The sequence below is a fragment of the Mustela nivalis genome, assembly GCF_964662115.1.
Source record: "Mustela nivalis genome assembly, chromosome: 3".
In the NCBI taxonomy this organism is placed as follows: Eukaryota; Metazoa; Chordata; class Mammalia; order Carnivora; family Mustelidae; genus Mustela; species Mustela nivalis.
The window spans coordinates 152,886,826-152,906,152 of NC_139022.1; the positions used below are offsets into that span (position 1 = coordinate 152,886,826).

The 19,327-nt window shown below is 37.6% G+C and overlaps 1 protein-coding gene and 1 long non-coding RNA gene across 5 annotated transcripts in view; one reads left to right on the forward strand and one right to left on the reverse strand.

Moving 5' to 3' along the window:
• SPEF2 (sperm flagellar 2) overlaps positions 1-19,327 on the reverse strand; it is a 167,883-nt gene that overhangs the window by 108,361 nt on the left and 40,195 nt on the right. For all 4 annotated transcript variants that reach the window (XM_082724239.1, XM_082724237.1, XM_082724238.1 and 1 more), the window contains 3 exons: positions 14,534-14,722; positions 8,104-8,291; positions 5,531-5,699 (listed from right to left, as the gene is read on the reverse strand). In XM_082724239.1, coding sequence (XP_082580365.1) covers positions 5,531-5,699; positions 8,104-8,291; positions 14,534-14,722 — 546 coding nt within the window. The remainder of the gene's footprint in view (positions 1-5,530; positions 5,700-8,103; positions 8,292-14,533; positions 14,723-19,327) is intronic.
• LOC309861392 lies at positions 7,361-13,397 on the forward strand. The gene is made up of 4 exons (XR_014309927.1): positions 7,361-7,442; positions 9,577-9,624; positions 9,960-10,110; positions 11,010-13,397. It is a non-coding gene; the product is annotated as an uncharacterized lncRNA (long non-coding RNA).

The following is a 19,327-nucleotide window of genomic DNA, read 5'->3' on the forward strand; positions in this document are numbered from 1 at the left end:
GTTGCAAGGATGGTTCAAACATTTGCAAATCAATCAATGTGATAGAACAAATCAATAAGAGAAGAGAGAAGAACCACATGGTCCTCTCAATTGATGCAGAAAAAGCATTTGACAAAATCCAGCATCCGTTCCTGATTAAAATGCTTCAAAGAATAGCGATAGAGGGAACATTCCTGAACTTCATATAATCTATCTATGAAAAACCCACAGCAAATATCATCCTCAATGGGAAAAAGCTCACAGCCTTCATGCTGAGATCAGGAACATCACAAGGATGCCCACTCTCACCACTCTTGTTCAACACAGTGTTAGAAGTCCTAGCAACAGCAATCAGATAACAAAGAAAAATAGAAGGTATCCAAATTGGCAATGAAGAAGTCAAACTCTTTCTCTTCGCAGATGACTTGATACCTTAATTCAACTTTATATGGAAAACCCAAAGGCTCCACCCCCAAACTACTAGAACTCATACAGCAATTCAGTAATGTGGCAGGATACAAAGTCAATGTACAGAAATCAGTTGCTTTCTTACATGCTAACAACTAAAATAGAAAAAGGGAATTTAGAGAATCAATTCCATTTACTATAGCACCAAGAACGATAAAATACCTGGGAATAAACCTAACCAAAGAGGTAAAGGATCTGTACTTAAGGAACTACAGAACACTCATGAAAGAAATCAAAGAAGACACAAAAAGATGGAAGACCATCCCATGCTCTTGGATTAGAAGAATAAACATTGTTAAAATGTCTATACTGCCTAGAACAATCTATACTTTTAATGCCATTCCGATAAAAATTCCACCTTTTTTTTTTTTTTCAAAAAGATAGAGCAAATAATCCTAAAATTTGTATGGAATCAGAAGACACCCTGAATTGCTAAGGAAATGTTGAAAAAGAAAAAACTGGCAGCATCACGTTGCCTGATTTCAAGCTTTACTACAAAGCTGTGATCACCAAGACAGCAAGGGACTGGCATAAAAACAGACACACAGACCAGTGGAACAGAGTAGAGAGCCCAGATATGGACCCTCAGCTCTATGGTCAAATAATCTTCAACAAAGCAAGAAAAATATACAGTGGAATAAAGACAGTCTCTTCAATAAGCTGGGAAAAATGGAGAGCTATATGTAGAGGAATGAAACTACACCATTCTCTTACACTGTACACAAAGATAAACTCAAAATGGATAAAAGACATCAACGTGAGACAGGAATCCATCAGAATCCTAGAGGAGAACATAGATAGTAACCTCTTCGATATCAGCCACAGCAACTTCTTTCAAGATATGTCTCCAAAGGCAAAGGAAACAAAAGCGAAAATGAACTTTTGGGACTTCATCAAGATCAAAAGCTTCTTCATAGCAAAGGAAACAGTCAACAAAACAAAGAGACAACCCACAGAATGGGAGAAGATATTTGCAAATGACAGTACAAAGGGTTGATATCCAGGATCTATAAAGAACTTCTCAAACTCAACACACACAAAATGGATAATCATGTCAAAAAATGGGCAGAAGACATGAACAGACACTTCTCCAATGAAGACATACAAATGGCTATCAGACACATGAAAAAGTGTTCATCATCACTAGCCATCAGGGAGATTCAAATTAAAACCACATTGAGATATCACCTTCCACCAGTTAAAATGGCCAAAATTAGCAAGACAGGAAACAACGTGTGTTGGAGAGGATGTGGAGAAAGGGGAACCCTCTTCCACTGTTGGTGGGAATGCAAGTTGGTGTAGCCACTTTGGAAAACAGTGTGGAGATTCCTCAAGAAATTAAAAATAGAACTTCCCTATGACCCTGCAATTGCACTACTGGGTATTTACCCCAAAGATACAGATATAGTGAAAAGAAGGGCCATCTGTACCCCAATGTTTATAGCAGCAATGGCCATGGTCGCCAAACTGTGGAAAGAACCAAGATGCCCTTCAACGGACACAACGGATAAGGAAGCTGTGGTCCATATGCACTATGGAGTCTTATGCCTCCATCAGAAAGGATGAATACCCAACTTTTGTAGCAACATGAGCAGAACTGGAGGAGATTATGCTGAGTGAAATAAGTCAAACAGAGAGAGTCTATTATCATATGATTTCACTTATTTGTGGAGCATAAGAAATAACACGAGGACATGGGAAGATGGAGAGAAAGGAGTTGAAGGAAATTAGAGGGGAAGATGAATCGTAGAAGACTATGGACTCTGAAAAACCATCTGAGGGTTTGAAGGGGCAAGGGGTGGGAGGTTGGGTGAGCCAGGTGGTAGGTATTATGGAGGGCACCTATTGCATGGAGCACTGGGTGTGGTGCATAAACAATGAATTCTGTTACACTGAAAAGAAATTAAATTTTTAAAAAATGTGCATTACAACATACACTATAGAGTAATCCAACAACCACTGCAACCTCAACTGGTCATGAATTTAAACACCAAGTTTTCATTAAAAACAAAAATCACAACAATTAAAAACCATGAACAGCTTGCAACAACATAGATGATCCTTCTTCCAAAATGGTAATTCCAACTACAACTTGTTCGTGGGCATGCACAGCAGATCTCCATAAATTGCCAGGTGCTTTGTGGCAGAGACTTAGAAAAATCTGTGTCTTCAAGAAAGCATAGCCAAATTTTAGTTTATGAAGACCAAATTTTGGTAACTCCCACTCATTCAGTAGGTAACTGCTAAAAACCAGTTTCTATAGGGTGCCTGGGTGGCTCAGTTGGTTGAGCGACTGCCTTCCGTTCAGATTATGATCCTGGACTTTCAGGATCAAGTCCTGCTTTGGGCTCCGAGCTCCTTGGGGAGGAGCTTCCTCCGATCTTCTCCTCTCTTGTGCTCTCTCTCACTCATTCTCTCTCAAATAAATAAAATCTTAAAAAAAAAAATCAAATACTGTGGGATTCTGGGTAATTTTCCAGTAAGAGTCATAAAAAGGACTTGCACGTTGGAAAGTTTGGGGTTTACTAGGAGGAGTCCACTGCACAGTAAAGAACCACTGGCTGCTGGGTGGGAGCCGTGCTGGAACAGCTTTGGCTCTTAAGTAGTTGGGCTCCTGGCTTAGCCTGCTGCCCATAGGCCACTGAAAACCTTTCATAGGGTTTTCAGAACTGCTCCCCACTCTTGGATGAGTAGTTCATGGGTATCCTGTAACAATGGATGTCCTGCTGCTCCATGAGGCTTCCTTCTTGGACAGATAGATGATGTTCCTGGCCATACTGTTCTTGAACTAGACCTCTAAAATGTGTATCCAGTTTATAGAATGTGATGATTTAGGAAATGATGTTAAGCAATGAGGTTCAAATCTTAGTCTCTATAAATGATATGTACATGAGTGAAAATTTGTTTTTATTTCTATTTCTAGTTGTAATATTCAAAAATTTTAAGCATCCTAGGTTATGCTGACAGACCTTTAAAAGTGTGGGCCTGAAGCCCCAATGTATCCATTCTTTCAGAATGTTGGATCTGGGCATATCAATAGATACAGTATGATAAGTATGCTAAGAATGTAAACTCTTCAAAGACTAATTTCTAAGTTGTGCATTTACTTGAAGGATTAAAAATCCTGAGTATATTTAGCAATGATAAATATGGACAATGGTTTCCTTTAGCTAAGACGCTGATTGTTGCCTCTTCCTCCTACAAAAAGTTATTTATGCCAGATGATATAGTTTACAAGTTGAAGCATTTATTTTTTTACCTGCAGGAACATGTGATAAGTTTCTGAGGAGAAAAAAGCTCTAAGAACAGGGAGTGAGAAGAGGATGGTTTACAGTAATATCCTAACACCTGTGCATCATCTATATTCCATCATGTAGTCAAAAGGAACAGAACATAATAAACATATATCAGAAATCCTAGGGTACTTTTCATTTTTAGGAAAACAGCAAAAACTATAAACAAAATAAAGTATATTGCTAGATGTTCACATACTCCTAACAAAAGTTTATAATTTCGTGCAAAAGAAACATACCAGCTGCTTCAGGATGTGGGTAAGACAAGCATGTTCCTGTGGTAATGATTTCCCAAACAAGAAAAAAATTAGAAAGGCAAATCTTTGCTAAGCTGCAGACTACCAGATCTCCTGATTTATGAAAGCAATAAGAATAGAGGAGATAGAGCTGTTTAAGAAAAAACTTAGAAATAAATATTCTATAAATTAGCAAAATCTGTCAAATAAAATGACTTTTAACTTACAACAGGAAAATATAACTTCACATATTTTAATATCAGAGCATTTATTATGCAAAAGGATATTTTAGGTTAACACACTAGATCTACTATATTCCACAACCATATTAAATAAATATGCATGTATATACTATAAAGTTCTAGCCAATTCTTAAATAAAAATTCCTTTAATGATATAAATATAGACACATCCAATTACAATGATGTGCATTTAATTTCTCATTAACTCACTTCATCATTTTATCAATTCCAAGATCAAGACTAGAGCTGAGATCGGAAGTCAGATGTTTAACCAACTGAGCCACCCAGGCACCCCTATAAATCTATATTTCACACTTTGCCCTATTCATTGTCATTCATTCATTTTACCCATGCACCTTTTCAACAAATATTTATTTTGTATTTGGTAAATATCAGCAAATGATTCGGTCAAATTATTCTTCCCTCTCTCTCTTTTTTTTTTCATGTTGCACTTACTACCCTTCTAAAACTCATTCAGTGATCTAATAGTGGGCCTCATTCTTCATTTCATTGATGCATATTTACCTAGAACTTCCATCTGATAGCTCTTAATTTTATATCTTTCTTCCTAACGGTGCAGTGAAATGCAATGGGGAGAGCAGGGTGATGAGGAAATAAATTTATATGCATTATTTGTATCCAACATGCAGTGCACTTGATTAAATATTTAACACATATTATCTTAAATAAGTTTCATAATAACAAAATAAAATAAGTATATTAATATACCCATTTCATAAATTGGGAAACTAAGTCTCTCCCAGGCTTCCCAAGGTCTCACCTTGGTGGGCCTGACCCAAAGTGTTTTAAGCAGCTCTTTAAGCACAAGTGACACCCATTACTTTTTCAAATCTGAATAAAGCTTTGTTTGAATCTATGGTACTCCTAAATCCAGAACTTCTCCTCTTTCATATGCCTCTAAAAACTATATACAATTTAAATAAATTACTAAAGAAATACCTTTATGCAAGGGTTTTTGTAATGAAGGTATACAGCTCATACAAAGAAAATGCTAATAAATAAGTTAAAATATTTAAAAAATTCTATAATCTATCAGCCCTCACAATGTATTATGTTTTATTTTTTTTAGACCACTCCCTGACTATTACTAGGAGTAATAGATAACAGATTATGAATAGGCTAGGCATTTAAAAATTAATATATAAATATAAATTAAATCAAGGGAAAAGGCAAATATGAAATGTTCATTTTTATTAATAAGGATGAAATGACATAACATCACAAAATTAATGTTAGAGAAACACCACATGTTATGTTGCATTCTCTGTCATTATGCCACATTAGTAAGTACCTTATATTCTTCATAATCATTGTTATCGAGTAAGTCCCTCTTCTCCAGTTCTGTAAGTTGTTCTGCAGAGGGCTTAGCTGGTAGATGCTTAATAGAAGCTTGCTCATATATGGGCTTTCCATTAAAAAACAGTTCCTTCCAATCATGCATCAACTTATATGGAATCATACTATAGCAAAAAAGATTTAAAAGAAAAGTAGAGAAGAATCGCTGTTTAGTCCAATATATATCTTAAACCTTGGCTTTTACATTATTAAATTCATTCCCTACTGTCTGCTGTTTGAGACTGCGGATCCCACTTACTATTACTGTATATTGCTAATGGCTAGAGAACGTCTCAAACTTAGTAGGTTTGAATGAATCCATGTCATCTCAAGCCACTGATTCTTCAAACTTTCATACTGACTGTGCACTAACAGAACAATATGCCTGAAAATAATGAGTGCTATCCTAAAACTTGGGTTTTTCTAAAACAATTCCCAGCCATGACATTAAATGGCTGTGCAATCTTAGGAAATCCTTTAAATGCTGTAATATCACTGTCTTCCTGTGCAAAATGAACAGACTGAGTATTTTCCAAAGCCCTTTTAGGATGACAGTTGGTTTCTATATTTGCAATAATTTCTAATAGAAAAGTCAAATGTATGATGGTTATATTGTCATTGTATATTTGATGACCTTCAAAATTATTTTTCAGTAACTATTTCTATTTAAAACTGATGAAGGCTCAAGAGGTAATCAGGACAGCCTGATGGGAAGATAGTTTCAAGAAGAGCAAAATGCAAAGGAAGAAAAGAGTCTGACATAATTCTGATGTATTTCTCTAGAAATAGACTAGAGCTTGAAATTACAGCAAAACAAGTAGTATTTCATTCATTTCATTTTGATACATGCCACATGGATGAAACTTGAAGAGGTTAGGTTAAATGAAATAAGCCAGACACTAAAACAACAAATCAAATATGACTTCATTTGTATTAGATACCCAGAGTAGACAAATTCACAGAGATTAAAAGTAGAACAGAGGTTTATCAGGGGCTGGAGAGTTATTTAATGTGTATAGCACTTAATGTGTACAGTACAAACTTAAGTTTGGAATAATAAAAAAGTTCTGGAGATAGATGATGGTGACAGTTGCACAATAATGTGAATGTACTTGTGCCACTGAAGTGTGTTTCTAAAATGATTGAAAGGATAAATTTTGCATTATGTATGTTTTGCCACAATATGAAAAGTAGTATTTCAATGAAATGTACAACTTCAAATATAATCACCTTATGTTCCCATTAATAAAATATTTACAGTTGCTAAGGGTTACTTTGTAGAGATATGAAAGTTTAGAAACTGATAAGCTCAGCCATAGAAATAATATAACATCAGAATTATTGAAATGGCATTGGTTTCTATGGTGATGCAAGTGATTAATAACTTATATATTGTCCAAAACTTAATCTTACAGTTACTTAATTAATATCCTACTATCTGAATATTAATAATTTTAAGAAGCAGTCTAAAAAAGTCAGTTCTTCTGACTTGGCTGATACCAAAAATTTACCTGTGCTTTAGAAAAAAAAAATACTGATAATATCTTGTAAGTAAGGATGTGGAGAAAAGGGAGCCCTTGTGTACTATTGGTGGGATTATAAACTGGTGCAGCCACTGTGGGCAATAGTGGGTTCTCTAGAAGAACTTAGTCTAAGTAATTTGAGATGTATGCACATTTAACTGGGTCACCTTATCTTTGCCCTGTGGAATCCCTTTCACTGAGGTCTACTGTGATGTCATTCCTATTTAGCTTTCAGCAAAGAATATCACAAGAAATAAGTCTATTAAGCCAGATGATACATCTGCTTAAAAGATGCTGCTGAGGACATTCTCCACTAGATTGACTACACTACTCAATGTGTCTTAGGTGAGGATACCATATAAGTGAACTACTGTTCTAAACTGAGTGCCAAGAAGAGATATGTATTTTGTAAAGAACCAGAATGGAAAATGGAAAACACATGACAGGTTGTATTTCCCTTTTTACTTTGGCTACCAGGAAGCTCAGATAAAATTTTGCAGCTCAGTTGCAGCAGCTACTGCTGCCAATATAACCATGTTCCAGTTTATTGCTTGTTCTTAACTTTCTACTTTAATTTGGATTTTCCTTTGTTCTTATTCTGGCATAGTATTAATATATTTTGTATTGTTGACTAATTCCTTCTAAGTGTATTAATTTCTTTTAGAAACAAATTGCAATAAAAATAAATATACTTAATGACCAGTAAAATAATCTTCAAACAATTCCAAGCTTTTAGGAAGGTCCAAGTATTTCAAATAAATTATCATAGTCATCTTAATTATAATCTAGACACAAAATTTAATTATTAAAAGACATATGACCTGAAATAAGGCTCATGTGGGATGAGTTAAGTCAGTAATCCAGGCATCTTGGACCCCACTGCTTAGTATTTTTTTTTAAGAAAAATTATGGTCTCTCTTATCAACTGAGTGTCTACATTACTGTCTTATCCTCTCTCATTTCCTGTGATGTCTCTACTGTAATGATTATAAAAAACAACACTTACTTATTTGTCAACATCCGGTAGTCTGCCACCTTAGTAGACAAATCAAGTATTTGATCCAAAATTACTGCACATATTGTGTAATGCTTTCTGTAACGAGCCTGAGCTCTTTCCACAGCAATCTGTTCATGAATTTCCCTCTCTCTGATGGCTTGTTCCTCAAAATCAATCTTGGCTTGTCTGGCCAAAGCCTAAGAAAGGCAAAGACATTTTTAAGTCAATGTAATTTGCTATAATTCACCTGAAAAAAAATTATCATTTCAATAGGCAAAAAAAAAAATCTCTAAATAGAATGAAACCTCCTTTTACACCAAGAAAAACTTAATCACGAAAGAGCACTTTCTCCTTATTAACTACCGAGTATTCCATCTTTAGTGTATCTTACCAGCAAAATAGAATACAGAGAACAGTGGTATAACTGTGGAAAGCCCAATGAAGACTAATGATAAATTGGAACTTAAGTGTTTAAAAAGAAGACTTGAGTTCATGGATTGCAAATAGAGGCAGGGATCACAGAGAAACAGGCAAGTCTGTGTCAGACTCTAGCACAGCTGGCCCCTTCCAACCCATTTTAGGAGCCCTAACCTGATATCTCTGCTCTGCCTGGCCAGTGCCCCCATCTTTTAGTGAGAGAGTTCTAGGATACTGATTCATCCTTAGAAAATATTTTGGAAAATCTCTAATATTACTGGCTTGAGAATATCACACATGAACCACAAATGTTTAATGTATTTAGGCAATAACAACAGCAAAAAAACCCATTCTGCTCCTAGAGCCTTAATAAATTGGCAAAATTCACTCATAGAGAACAGTTATTTCTGAAGAAAGTGATGAAATACAGTTTGTTATGACCCTTAGCTTCATTTGCACTATTATTTTGTTTAGAGAAACCCTCTCTTCACACAAAGAGCAAAGGTCAAAGCATGACTAAACGCTGTTTTTCAAATAGCTATCCCAGCTCCTGGAGAAATTCTATCTTGGGCTAACATGCTCCAGAAACCAGACTTGCCTCCAGTAACTTAACCCAATGAGTGTAAAATGGAGGTGAACTTGGGCCTTGGGGGAGCTGCCATCAGTCAAGCCCCAGCCTGTATACAGAAGTCAAGTCCTAAGCTCCTAGTCCCAGGCCCCCTTAAGCCCCATGTCCTCAGCGTGCAATGGGGGTATTAAGAAGACTTGGCATACACAGAAAAGCTTACCAAACCATCCCATCGGCAAATATTTCTTGTGATACTACTCACACATGACTAAATGCCTGACACTGGACTATGGCCTTTGTCCACTGAACCAAATGGAAGGTTCGTTTGTTTTTGTTAGTGGTTTTTTTTTTTTTTTAATTTGTTTTTGTTAGTGTTTTATATTTAGTTTTTCTTTTCATTGGGAAAGTGGTCAGGCTGGGTGACCCCCGAGGTCAGTCCTGTCCATTTGGCAAGTTCAGGAATCACCAGAATTTGTTATTGTTGTGTTGTTCTATAGGTCCCGACTTCCTGGGGAAAGCACACCATTTCAGTAGGAAGCTCTATGGTATGTTCATCACCTGTGAAGAGGTCTGATGAAGAGGAATCTAAAAGAGCAGAAGTAGCTAGATGAGAACTTGTGTGGTGACAAGAAATGGGGTGTGAGGTTGCTCGACTCAGAGTACCTGTAAATCATGTGGAAATGTTTCTCTTGGGAAGGGACCCAAGCCTTACAGGGACCAGTGTAAAGATCCTTGCCAGAAGGCAGCAGCTTTCACCTTGGTGCTGTCTCCTTTCCTCCCTCCAATGCCTTTCTTCCTACTTTTTAGCTACTAGTTTTCTAACTTAACCCAACCCCACCTCCCTGTGCTAAACCCACCACCATTTCCTGTTGCACTGCAGCAAATTGGGTTGAAGCCCTAAAAAAAGAAAGAAGGAAAAGGAAAAAGGAAGTCTGTAGGAGGTCGTCAGTCTCGGTTGTTATGGGCCCAGACTCTGGAGTCTGCTAGAGCCAGCTGTGCTCCTGCCTACACCACTGACAGTCTGTGTGAAGGTGAGCTTTCTAAGTCTTGTTTCCCTTATGTGCAAAATGTAGACAAGGGTAGCGTCCACTTCCGACGGCTGTTGCAAGAATTATATGTACATGTGATAAACACAGCTCAAAGCTGGACTCACAATAAATGCTCAAAAAATGTTAAATATTATTATAATTAAGTACTATTACTACTAATAGGTAGAATAGAAATTTGAAATCAGAAACAATATAGAATAGATACTCAATTATCTTGAAGGATGAGATAAAGAGATTTAATCTAAATACAAAACCAAAACAGACAAAAACTGATGATGGACAACACAAAGTTCTTTTTCTCCCTCTCTCCCTTTCTGCACTACTGCCCCCCACCCCCTGCCCCACCCTGGCTTTTCTTGAAATGTACTAGACATTGGCCTCAGCCCTGGGGAAACAATAGTGAGCAGAAGCAAACATGATCCCTTTCCTCACGGAGCTTATGTGCAGTGGGAGGGGCAGTGAAAAAGCCTCACAATGACTGTACACTTGTACAGTGTCATCAGGAAGGGTGATGGAGTATGGGCTTTCACAGGAGTCCTGGCTTAGATAAGAAATGACCTGTGCACAGAGTTCTGAAAGATGAGGAGTAGCTGGGGAAAGATATGAGGGAAGAAGGGGATAGCAGAAGAAATGACTTGTTCAAGGATCTGAGAGCAGACCAGTATGGCCAGAGTCCGGGAGACAGACAGGAGCAAGGTGTGAGCAGGGATCTGATTGAAGAGAAGCCATGGGTGGGTTTTTGAGTATGAGGCCAATGGTCAAATCTGAGAGTCAAGAAGGTTCCTCTGCCTGCACAATGGAAAATGATTTGTAGGAGATGATAGTAGGGCAGGAAATTTGTATAAGTTATCTCTAATTTCGCCTTCCTTCTTTTCTAACAGGTACTTTTTACCTCCTGCTTCAGGAAATTTTGGCAAGACAGAAAAGCAGAAGCTATTGGAAACCCCTCCTCACTTTAAAGGACTCTCCCCAAAGGCAAATTAATCTTGGTCACTCCAAGGGAGTGGAAAGGAGGGAAGATTCTGGGAGCAAAGAGAAAGAGAAAAAGATGTGCACCCACTTCTTGGCACTTCCTGGGGAGCAGAAGAGCCTCAGAAGGGAACATGTGAGGGACCCATGAAAGCTGGAACACCCTCTACGAAAACATGTGCCACTGGAGGCAATGTGCGTGGTCTGGCGCAACTCGGGTTTCAAGGACAGCAGGCTGGGCCTGGCCCTGAGGATTGCAGTGTTTCCCTGGTGACTTGGCCTGTGACCTGGGGCACCATGCATCTGTGCATCTCTATGGGCAGAGGTTTGCTGGACTTCAAGCTTGGGCTGATTTAGAGAATATAAAGAATGTTATATCCCAACTGCAGTTGCTAATTCACAGCCACTCAAAATGGACAAAGGAGACCACTGTAGTAATAGTTGTAGTCGCAGTCATAGTCATATAGTAATAGTAGTAATAGTAGCAGTAGGGTTGGTAGTGTAGACATGGGGAAAAATGGACAAATTGAAGAAATATTTAGTATGTGAAATGGACAAGACAGTGATGTTTTTGATATGGAAGAAAGGGTTGAACAGGATTTGAGTGGATCCTGATGTTTTATACTCATATAACCGAGTAAATAATGTTGCCATTTATGAAAATACAGAAACTTGAAAAAGAGCAGTTTAGTAAGAAGAGTCATAAATTTGGCTTTAACATGTTGAATTTAAGGTATCACTGGGATATAAGAGTAGTGATGTCAGAAAAGCAGTTGAGTACGTGGGTCTTTGCTGTAGAGGACAACGTATAAATCTATGAGTCACCTATCACAGCAATTACATACCCTGGTTGTGCATTAAGATGTTGTCTGAGGAAATAACAAGAGCAGCAAAGAAACAGGCCTAGAACTAAGCTTTAAGGAAACCTGGCATTAAATGTTTTGGTATTAGAGGAGAATGAGCCAACAAAGAAGGCCAAGAAGAAGCAGCCAATGAAGGAGGAAGAAAACCAGGAGAGCATTTCCATAGCAGAACTCAACAGAAAGGGATCACGTGATAGTAGACTAATAATTAATATTAATAATATGACATATTACTAATAGCCTCTATCCTTAGCAGACTTTTTATTTTTTAGTTTTTTAAAAAGATTTATTTATTTGAGAGAGAGTGCGTGAGCGGGAGCAGGAGGGGCAGAGGGTGAGAATCCCTAACAGAGTCTCCACTGAGACTGGAGCCCAGTGCAGGACTTGACCCCAAGACCCCAAGATCATGCCCTAAGCCTAAATCAAAAGTTGGATGCTTAACTGACTAAGCCACCCAGGCACCCCACCTAACAGATTTTTTAAATTTTAAGATGTTTAAAAGTACTTTTAGAATTCTCCCCCTTCTCCTACCACAAACAGCAAAAACTACAAGAACAGTAGCAAGTAAAAACAGTTTTTAAAATAGTCTCTTCTCCACAATAGGAAAGCAGTAGAATGATCTGCTGTGGGGAACAAGATATATTCTATTTATTTAGTGCATGAGACTAGGAAGAAAAGGTAACAGTGTCCCTTTGGAAACTTCAATTTAATATTTATTTCTTTGGCTCCTACTTGTACACCAGCCACTGTTGATATGGGAGGTGATTAATTCAGTATTTTCAGAGAGAAACCATGAAATCAAGCCACCTCACAAAGAAGAGTTTCAGGGAAGCAGATACCTCAGCTTTAAGGAAAGTTAATCATTGTGAAAGGAAGGGATATAATTTTTGCAGATGCTACAGAACCTCACAACTCTGGTCTCTAAGGCTCTAGCAGGCCTGAGTGTTCTAGTCCTCTGAAGTCTGTTCAGGCTTAGTTAAAGAAAAATGCAGATTGTCACAGTAAGCCCAATCCTGCTATAAATGCTTTGATACTATGCACTTCATTAACTGGGCTTGAAGCAGACATATTTTTCAATAGGCACTTAGAAAGATTAGCTAAACACATAATTTCTAATGTAAGCAAATACCATTCAATCTATTCAAGTTCACTCTTGTCAAAATAGAGGGATAAAACAATTATCCAGATAATTCAGCTCTTTAAGAGGACACCTGAAATCAGCAATCATGCAGCTCAAATTCATGGAGTAATGGAGGTATAGTTCTTTACCCCTACCCCTATTTCAGCAATGTCTATTCTACAAAAGGCAAGAGCACCATTTTCTTTACCTTTAAATGATATTTCTAAAAATTGTATAATTTTGGCAAAAGCTGTATTTATTTTCATGGACTATCATAGTGTAAACCATGAATCTGATACATAAAGCATTCCCTTCCTATTTTTATGAGGTGTTCTCTTCCATTCAGCCTAGTTTTGTGATTGTTTTATGGCGCTGAAGACAGGCTATTTAAAATGCCATTCACACGAGTTTTCTACTTCTTCAGTCAAATTTGGACCAACAGACTGAATATGTTTGAAATACCTCCAAAAGGAAATAGGCAAGAAGAAATCTACATAATCCATTGATAAAATAGATCTATTTTGATAACTAGAACTCATATATACATAAAGATAAGGAAAATATTAATGTATTAAATAATCAAAAGATTAGATATTTTGATTTTCAGAGTTATAAAAGGACCTAGATGGACTGATGCCACAGTGGCCAAGAACATACCTACATATGTACCATTCTCAAATACAATCAACCAGAGTACCCTGAATAAGTCACCTATTTGGGTTTAGAGGAAGGACTCAAGCACTGTGGACCTGATAAAAATCCTATTTTATCACAAAGCAAGGAATCATTTATTAAAGACTAACAGTATCTTATAGAAAAGAGGCAGCTTTAAAGTGCTCTCACCACCTGAGAATGTTCACCCAGAATGACCAAGAACAATACCATGCAAGTAAACTTAGAAGATTTTAAAGGAAAATAAAGTAGATCTACAAAAATGGAGTAATAACACAAGAAACTGAAAATTTGATTATCACATTATAGGCACTAACACTTTGACTTGAAGAAAATGGAATAATGTATTTAAGATATTCAAGGAAATAAAATGTGGACTAGGGATTTTATATAGAGCAAAACTGACCATCAGGTATAAAAGGCCTATCCGGTTATACACCACACAATAACCAATACAACACACATGGAATATTGTTCCCTGAGCCCTTCTTGAGGAATCTACGGGAGAACGAGTTCCAGGCCACCAAAATGACTTTATGTGGACATAAAGATTGGTCGTGAACATCAAATTGAAGCAAGACTAAAGGGGGAGAGTGTGACATGTAGAAGCCCTATGGGCTGTGATTTTACTTACACAAAGATAAAAATAGGGAGTGAAGAGGGAGATCATATAAAAATTAATTCTTCTTAAGTGACTGGCAACTAAATGCAGTTTTGTTTACCTTGATTTGGTAGAAAGGATCAAAAGTAAGCTTAGATTTTTAAGGGAGTTATCGTTTACCGCTTCTCGATCAAGAGCATCCTGGAAATCTTTAAGTCGTCTCTCCTCATACTGTTTTTCTCGGAAAATTCTGTTTTGCCATAAAACTTCCTTCTCATGTCGAACATGCATGAGCTGCACAGCGATCCTGCGTTCCTGCTGGGACTGCCGCATCAGTCTATTAATCAGCTGCTCCTCCCGATATGCCTCCTGAAAACACCATTGGGGAGCCAATTATTTGTCAAGGCCATGTCCAAATTTCCCACTAGGTTAAGAAGGCTATGTATAAATAATGTGCACAAGGCAGAGTATTCCTTGACATCTGTCCTATGATTTAAATTTGAACATGGCAAAATCAAGTTATAAAATGAAGATTTCCAACAAAGGTTGTACCATTTTGGTATCTGGAAACACTATGATTTTGCAAGTCACAATTATTTTAAGTGAATTGTTACTTTGTTTAAAATCCAATGAAAAATAAATTAGGTAACTGTTTTTAACGTGTTATAAACAAAGGATATGATTCTCAACTTACAAGCATGTTTTCAGAAATTTGAAATTCCTGAAATAAATACTGGTTGTAAAAGTAAATGCAGACTTTGGCTGAAGATGGCAGATATGGTTAGTTGCCAGTGTAGACATCTCACTACCTGTGTGAGGAAAAGCTGGAATTTGATGGAATGAGAAGACTAGAGGAGATCCTAAGAGACCATGACCTACGGCTCGTCTTAGAAAATCTGACTGGATGTAATCTGAAAGAGAAACTAGATGCATTCTCCTGGCTCTCTATCTATTTTAAGAGAGCAGAAGGGTAGTCAGTACATGAGCAGTGGAATAAAGCATTAAATTGGGAATCAGAAGCCATTGCAGCCCCAGTCATACCATTAATTGGCTGTGTTGCTTTGGACAAGTAATTTGGATTTTTCAGGGCCTACTTCTTGACAGGTGAAATGAAGGGTTTAGGTGGAAGATGATCTCCAAAGCACCTTCAAGCTCTCATTCTGTCTAAACAGAGACATCATGTGGAAGGAGGAGGTAATTAAAATTCTCAAGGTGAAAGATGTAAAAGAATACTTAAACATTGGAGCTGTCCATTTAACACTCAACAATCCAACTGTTTAGGAAGAAAATCTAGCATTATTAATGACATTGTTTCAAATGACATTGTTTCAAATTGATCTCTGCCACTGTGAGATTATGAGAGAAATACCCTATATATTTTCAGAATCTGGATGAAAAATAATAACACTCTATTGTAAATTCCAAAACTCGAACCCAGGAATTATGTAAAAATGTAGATTAAATGAAACTTCAACTGAAAATAAACATGAATTTTTAGTAACATATATAAAATACAAAATAAAATCAGGAACAACTTTGAAACATACGGGTAATCTAATTATAAAATTCTGGATTCTTTAATGTTAACCATTTGTTTCCTTTCAAGATCCAGTAGTGGAGCTGAGGCAGAATGCAAAAATGGCCACAAATTCTTCCATTTTCTTCATCCGTATCCTTGCAATTTTATCCTGCAGCTGTTCTTATCAAAAAGCCAAACTGTGGAAAGAACTAAGATGCCCTTCAACGGACGAATGGATAAGGAAGATGTGGTCCATATACACTATGGAGTATTATGCCTCCATCAGAAAGGATGAATACCCAACTTTTGTAGCAACATGGATGGGACTGGAGGAGATTATGCTGAGTGAAATAAGTCAAGCAGAGAGAGTCAATTATCATATGGTTTCACTTATTTGTGGAGCATAACAAATAGCATGGAGGACAAGGGGAGATGGAGAGGAGAAGGGAGTTGAGGAAAATTGGAAGGGGAGGTGAACCATGAGAGACTATGGACTCTGAAAAACAATCTGAGGGTTTTGAAGGGGCAGGGTGTGGGAGGTTGGGGGAACCAGATGGTGGGTATTAGAGAGGGCACAGATTGCATGGAGCCCTAGGTGTGGTGCAAAAACAATGAATACTGTTACATTGAAAAGAAATTATTTATATATATATATATATATATATATATATATATATATATATATGTACAATCTATTGCTTCACTCCTTAAATATGGGGTATGGGTAACCATTTGATTAAACTGACCAATAGAACATTAGCAAAAAACAAAAAACAAAGAACCAACAAAAAAATCCCACACACATGGGATCTGTTTTTCTTAATTCTCTTGCGGCCTCACCCCACCATGGCTGCCACATTTTCTGGTCTGCAAGAAAATGAGAGACGAGGTAGAGTGAGGCACCAGTCTTCCCAGATGGACCTGAAGAAGCTCCAGCCAACACACCAGCTGACCAAAGACACATGAGAGAGGCTGCTGAGACCAGCAATAAGACAGCATAGCTGAGTCCAGCCCGAACTGCCTACCACATTTTGGGGGTGACTTGGGATATATAAAGCATAGTCACAACCATATATTTTTTTAATAATATAGGCTTGATTTATTATTCAAGTGAATTCTATAATTAATATAGAGTATATTCTATAATTTGGTTGTTTATATGTCAAGGCAATTTAGTTGTCCAGATGAGTTCTAGTCTTCTGACCCTTATAAAGAACAAATTGGATTGGTCAGAACTGTTTTGATTACTGACCACACATTATAGTTAGAAAGGTAGAAAGAAAAGGAAATCACTATTGAATGCTGAGTCAATGCTATGGATGTAAAGCCTTAGTATGAAGAACCATCAAGTGTATTAAGACCTGCACCCAGAAGTTGAGTGGAAAAGATTTATTTTTTTGTTCCATTGTACAAGTAGTTCATATTTTAGAAATAGACTTTTTCCCAAAAATTTCACAGGGATGTGGAACACATTTTCTCATAAAAAGATACAAGCTATGATTAGGTGCTCGGTGCAGCCTAAACAGATTTATGCTTAATCCCTATCTTAGATGAAATATTCTATATCTACAATGAATAAAAACAAAAATTTTCTCTTTTAATTATATTTGGGGAAGATTTAGAAAGATATGCAACCCAAAATACCCTCAATTTGGATGCCAGGTCCTTTGCTTTTCGCATGACCTGGAGCCAGGAGCCTACCCTGCTCTATGCCATGCTCAGAACGACAAAGATGCCTAAGCAGCTCTTGGGGAGGAATGGAGTCCTGCAGGAAAGACCTGGAAGCTAAATATTTAAGGATGTTGGGTTAAGACATAGGGGAGGGGTCTGATGTTCAAACACAGTTTCCAAGAAAATAACACGGAATAGGTTCAGGAAGGTAGAGATAATTAAGTTGGAGTGAATCCCAAGAGCCAACCAAGATGCTAGCTAAAAGACCATAGAACCAGCTGGGAGCTAAATTGGGTTGACAGTTTGAATATCTCCGCTTTAAATGCCTATGAGGTACTTCAAACCCATGGAGACCTAAACTAAACCCACCAACTCCCCTTCAGTTTTGGTCCTCCCTCAGAATTTCTCCATCTCAGTTGATGACCCTATAAAGCTATGACTTCTGACCTAAAATGTTAGTGCCATCCGAAGTTTATTCCTCTCTTATCATTCCTAATATCCAGTTCTTGAAGAAGTAGTCTATTTTACCTCCTGTGTATGTTTTTAAGGCACCCATTACCCCATTCCATACCGATGGGCACCGCCCCTACCTGGAACAATATCAGCCTCTCCTCTACCATCCTTCCCACCACCCTTCTCCAAAATCCACCCAAAAAACTTAAAGTGATTGTTCTAACCCTAAAGCTCATCATTTCATTCATGTAATCCATTTCTTTATGAATCATGAGGCAAGAGAACAACTTGAGCACAGGTCTCTGGCTCTCTCTTCACAAGCCCAACTAAAACAGAGCATACAAACCCCAGGGGGAAACTGCAACAACCTGGAAGCTAGAGAAGATATTTAGAGGCATTCTTGGTAGCTCAGTACAAATGAAGCCAGAGTAAAAGCATCTAGGGCTGACATCAGATCCATGTCATGCTCTCAAAAAGCTGCAGGTACTTGAGAGAAGCAGAAGAAATCCCAGCCCTGACAAAGAACATTTGGGAAGAGAGAAGGATGGATAGGAAAATGGGCCATGTTGCAAGTGGAGATTTCACAGTCCACCACTGTGGCCCGGGCACTTGTGTCAGCTGTGCAGGGAGGCGGGGACACTACACTTGGTAGAAAGGAGGCAGTGGAAGTGGAGGTCCCTTGCTGCATACCCCAGGCTGGTTGGAGGAACAGCAGTTTTCCCAAACACTGAAAAGAAATAGTTCCCTTGCTGGAAATAGCCAGAGCATTAACTCACTTTAATATCTGTTAGGTTGCTGGTCCCTTAACAAATCTCTGGCCAGAGCCTTGAAAAACCAATGCTAATAGCATCCTGGTACAAAGTGAGGAAAGTCAGAAAGAATTCATTAACCCAATTTTCCAGGTAAATATCAGGTCTAGATTATAAGCAAAAAAAAGAAAAGAAAAAGAAAAAAAAACCCCGAGCAGGCCATGCACAAGTATTTTGTAACACAAATGGAAGTGTGTTAAAAATTCCACTTAATTAAAAATTAATTAAATTGGGAGCCTGGGTGGCTCAGTGGGTTAAGCCGCTGCCTTCGGCTCAGGTCATGATCTCAGGGTCCTGGGATCGAGTCCCGCATCGGGCTCTCTGCTCAGCAGGGAGCCTGCTTCCTCCTCTCTCTCTGCCTGCCTCTCTGCCTGCTTGTAATCTCTCTCTGTCAAATAAATAAATAAATCTTTAACAAAAAAAAAATTAATTAAATTAATTTAAATTAATTTAAAATTAATTAAAAATTCCACTTAATTCCTTACTTAAGGAAACTTGAAATAGGTAGTTATTTCACGATCT